General features: G+C 62.1%; 1 protein-coding gene across 1 annotated transcript; it reads left to right on the forward strand.

Annotated features, from left to right (window-relative positions):
* The first annotated feature begins 616 nt into the window (after positions 1 to 616).
* Positions 617 to 4,631, forward strand: EN2 (engrailed homeobox 2). The gene is made up of 2 exons (XM_069462622.1): positions 617 to 1,289; positions 4,315 to 4,631. Exons 1-2 carry the CDS (start codon positions 617 to 619, stop codon positions 4,629 to 4,631), a joined length of 990 nt encoding a protein of 329 aa, XP_069318723.1.
* The last annotated feature ends 314 nt before the right edge of the window (positions 4,632 to 4,945 follow it).

Genomic DNA, 4,945 nt, shown 5'->3' on the forward strand with positions numbered 1-4,945 from the left:
GGCGCCCCGGCCCGCAGCGGGGCGGCGGCCGCTCGGAGGGGGCCTCCATGTGCGTGTTGGCGGCGGCGGGCGCGCTGACCGCTCGCGCCCCGCACCCTCGAGGGCCGGCTGGGGCGCGCGGGCGGGGACGGCCGGGCGGCGGCGGCGGCCGAAGCCGGCCCGGGCGCGCTTGAGCGCGAGGAGCGCCCTGCCTGCATGCGCGCAGTTCTCGCCCCGGGCGGCCGAGGCGGCGGCGCCGGAGCTGGAGGCGGCCGGACGCGGAGAGGAGCGCTGAGGCCGGGAGGCTCCCTGGGTCCCTGCTGGACCATTGTGACTGTCTAGCTCCCGGCTGCGCTGCCAAGACGAGGACCTGACTCTTTTGAATCTCCCGGCGTCCGCGCGAGAGGAGCAACTCTTGGTATTTTTTTTTAGCACAACTCGTGGATTCGAACGTGGCTCCACTCCGAGCGCGGCGGGCGACTTGTAGGACTCCAACCCTGGCCGCGACCGCCGCGCACGTCCTCGGAAGACTCGGTGGGGTTCGAGCGCGGGGATCTCCGCGTGCGCCGCGGCTGGGCAGAAGGCTGGTTTGGAGGGGGATACCCGGAGAACCAATTTGGGATTTGCTCTGAACAGCATGGAGGAGAATGACCCCAAGCCCAGCGAAGCGGCGGCGGTGGAGGGACAGCGGCAGCCTGAATCCAGCCCCAGTGGCGGCTCAGGCGCCGGCGGCGGCAGCCCCGGCGACGCGGACACAGGGCGCCGGCGGGCTCTGATGCTGCCCGCTGTCCTGCAGGCGCCAGGCAACCACCAGCACCCGCACCGCATCACTAACTTCTTCATCGACAACATCCTGCGGCCTGAGTTTGGCCGGCGAAAGGACGCGGGGACGTGCTGTGCGGGCGCGGGAGGAGGAAGAGGAGGCGGCGAAGGCGGCGCAAGCAGTGCCGAGGGAGGTGGCGGCGCGGGATGCGCGGAGCAGCAGCTCTTGGGGTCGGGCGCCCGGGAACCCCGGCAGAACCCACCCTGTGCGCCTGGCGCGGGCGTGCAGCTACCCGCGGGTGGCGGCGACTCTTCTGGCGACGGGGAAGGAGGGTCCAAGGCGCTCTCGCTGCACGGTGGCGCCAAGAAAGGCAGCGACCCCGGAGCCCCCCTGGACGGGGCGCTCAAGGCCCGCGGCTTGGGCGGCGGCGACCTGTCGGTGAGCTCGGACTCAGACAGCTCGCAGGCCAGCGCCAACCTGGGCGCGCAGCCCATGCTCTGGCCGGCCTGGGTGTACTGTACGCGCTACTCGGACCGGCCTTCTTCAGGTGAGCCCGTGGGGACTATGCGTCCCGGCTTGCCGGGGGGAGGCCCGCGGAGCTGGGGGGACCGCTGTGACGCGGGAACTTACCGGGAGGAAGAAGACATCACAACCCCCCCACACACACACACACAAAGACTCATACGACACTGGACATTGTGTACAGCCGGCGCTGGCCCGGGCAGCGGCAGGAGTCGAGGGGCAGGATGGATTCGCTGGGGAGTACAGACTTCCTTAGGACAGCAGAAGGGACAAGGCCTCTTCTGTCTTCTCTCTCTCTCTCTCTCTTTCTCTCTCTCTCTTTTTCTCTCTCTCTCCTTTGCTGCCCCTTAGCCCGCCTCACCCCAACTGCAGTTTATTTGGTGGGAACGGGGCTGGCTGGAAGACAGGCCGAGAAGCCCATCTCTCCACCCCGTCCCCCCATCTTTCAACTCAAACCAGGCCGGGACCCGCAGCCGGCCCACCCTGAAACCCCAGACTCCTGCTATGATCCAGTCATCCCAGAGGTAGTGGGGAAGAAAGGGCCAAGGGCCATCGCTTCTGCCCCTACGGCCTGGGCTGACCGGAGGCGCAGGGAGACTCAGGGAAAGGACAAAACAGGCGCCGTTTTCCCCTTGCGGGACTTTATTTGCCGGCCGCCGCGAAGCTCGGCACCTTCTGCGAGCGGCTGGGACCAGAGAGGCCGCCCCGCCGGGCACCTGCGGTCCCCTCGAACAGAAAGGACCTTCTGGAGAGGTGTTCTGGGGGCTAGGGAGAGGAAAGGAGAAGGTTTCAGAGGGGTGTGCAGTAGTGGGCGTATTATTTCCTAGGTCTGGGATTTTAAAAAGCTAAGTTCATGTCTTTGTAGAAATCGTCAACGGCATTAGTTTCGGGTCTGCGGGAACCGCCATTAGGAGTGGGCTGCGTTTGTCCTGAGCTGACAGCGGACCCCCTCCTCCCCAACCCTCAACTGTTTTGCCGGGGTCGTTTACCCAGATCACTGCAGGACTGGCCACCCCTCGCCGCCTTCCTGCAGAAAAGTGTGTGCATGATTCTCATGAAATTCCGATTTCTCCAGCTAGATCTGAAATTTGCTCCATTGTTCTCATCTCCCTCCTTTGTTAATATTTAATTAACATATAGGCTCACAATGCCTCGGCCTGGGCTTTGTGCAGCGCCGCGCCAGTCCCGGCCCGCCAGGCCCCAGCCCGAGAGCCGGCAGCCCGGCCGGCCCAGTCGCGGTCTTCCCGGGCTTAAAAATAGCCCCGGAGGTAACGCTGACGGTTGCGTTCCTGGACGCTCAAGAAAGAAGGGGCGCAGAGAGTTTCCTTGCAGAGGTAGAGGTTTGATTCTGTTCCCAAGACTTTTGTTTGCCTTTTGAAAAGGAACAAAAATTTATTTTAGGGATATTTCTTTCTGAGAAACGGTGTCTTTTTGAGGGCTGATTTGTGTGTGCACTGACTGGAGCCCCAAGAACAGGCGCCTGGGAGGAGGAAGGGGGTGGGGAGGAGCGGCTCCGGGACCCGACCGGGAGGCTGGGGCCGTCCCAGCAGGTGCGGGCCTCTCCGCCGCCGCCTCCTTGCCCTCCGCGGTCTGGCCGGCCGGATCCACGCCGCCACACCGAAGTGGGCCCACCACGGGCACGCCCGGCCAGCGTGAGCCGGGCAGTGACTGTGTGAGCGTGGGGGTGAGTGTGCACGTGGGTGTGCTTTTGAAACAAAAAGGCCGGGAGTGTGAGCCCAACTGCCCTTGGCGCCCCTCTCTTGTGCCCACAGCCCCCTTCCGGGTTGGCTTCCCAGAAAGCACATCGCTGGGGCTGCCCTCCCACCCTCCCGGCCGGCTGGGGTGCAGCCCTCACCTTCTCCCAGCCATCTCCCACTCCCCTGAGGCTGGAGCCAGGGGTTCTGCCTTCTCCAGCCTCTCCTGGGGCCTCCAATGAAGTCGGGGTGGGTGCTACACCTCACAGGTGAAAAAAACCAGACCCGAGGCCACCACTCCCCACCAGCGGCCGGCTGCCCCTTCCTTCACAGGGGACCGCAGGAAGAAACCCGCCTAATCCCCTTCTTACCCCCTCTGTGCTCTGCCCTTTTCCCAGGCTCCTAGGGTCCCAGGTCCTAGCAGCCTTATCACCCTCCTGCCCAACACGGGTGGCTCCATGGGGAGAGGTTGGGGTGTGGGTCACAGTGTGGATCCCTCGTGGGGAGGTCGGAGGTATGGACCTGCCCAAGGTCAGCTGGGCCACCCTGCTGCCTCCAGGGCAGCAGCCCCAGGTCTGGGAGTGAGGGGGGCAGGTCACCACTGTCAGCACCCACGCAGAGCCAGGCCCTCTTCCCTGGACAGGGACACTGGGGGGCTTCCAGTGGGGGAAGAAGGAGCTGCAGTGGCTCCGTGCTCCTTCCCTGCCCTGGAAGCATGGACGTGCTCCATCCCATCCTTAAAGAAAACAATGAACTTGGGCCCACAGAACCAGTGGTGGGAGTCAGAAGGGGACTAGGGTGGAGGCAGATGCTCTGGGCCCCTCCTGTTCTTGGGGCACCTGCCCATGGCTCCCACAGCCCTTGGCACCCTGTGGGGTGTCCCATGTGGGGTTCCCATCACAGCCTCCAGGGTTCCTACTTCTGACTGCCCTGCCCCCTTCCCCAATCTTCTCTCCCAGCACCTACCCCATTTTTATTCCTGGACAAGGCCTCAGAAAGGGCTAGAAAAGAACAGGCCAGAAAGTTTTGGGTTTTTGCTTTTATCCAGGGTTTTGCTTTTATCTGGAGCCCCTTCATTTGTGAGAGACCTCCCCCCTAAGCCTGCTTCTTTACCCCATTCCTACCCTGTGCCCAGGCTTCCCTGGCCCAGGGCGTGAAGGTCAGTGGGAGCCCACACCCCGTGCCAGGGCCATCCCCACTTCCCACCGGTTCAGCCTTGGGTGTCCTTGGGACAGTCACTTCCCTCTCGGAGTCCCTGCTTCCTTCCAGAGCCTGTTGGGCGACTCACCTCTGGGTGAGGAGATGGGCCTCTCAGCCATGGTGACCTGAGCACTCTCTGTCCACCATGTCCCTCAGGTCCCAGGTCTCGCAAACCAAAGAAGAAGAACCCGAACAAAGAGGACAAGCGGCCTCGCACGGCCTTCACCGCGGAGCAGCTGCAGAGGCTCAAGGCCGAGTTCCAGACCAACAGGTACCTGACGGAGCAGCGGCGCCAGAGCCTGGCGCAGGAGCTCAGCCTCAACGAGTCGCAGATCAAGATCTGGTTCCAGAACAAGCGCGCCAAGATCAAGAAGGCCACGGGCAACAAGAACACGCTGGCCGTGCACCTCATGGCGCAGGGCCTGTACAACCACTCCACCACCGCCAAGGAGGGCAAGTCGGACAGCGAGTAGGGCAGCGGGTGGGTGCGAGTCCCGTCTCAGCCGCGCTGAACAATGCAATAATTTAAAATCATACTAAAGGGCCAGTGTATAAAGATTATACCAGCATTAATAGTGAAAATATCGTGTATTAGCTATGGTTCTGCAATATTCTATGTATATATAATTTACAGGTGGTATAAAATCCAAAAATCTGACTATAAAATATTTTTTGAGTTTTTTGTGTTTATAAGATTATGCTAATTTTATGATTTTTCTTTTTTTCAAAGTGGGCTGCTTAGGGTTTCATCTTTTTTAATCCCCTAAGCGCCATTATAGGACATCGG

This window comes from Eulemur rufifrons, chromosome 29 (genome assembly GCF_041146395.1).
Source record: "Eulemur rufifrons isolate Redbay chromosome 29, OSU_ERuf_1, whole genome shotgun sequence".
NCBI classification, from domain to species: domain Eukaryota; kingdom Metazoa; phylum Chordata; class Mammalia; order Primates; family Lemuridae; genus Eulemur; species Eulemur rufifrons.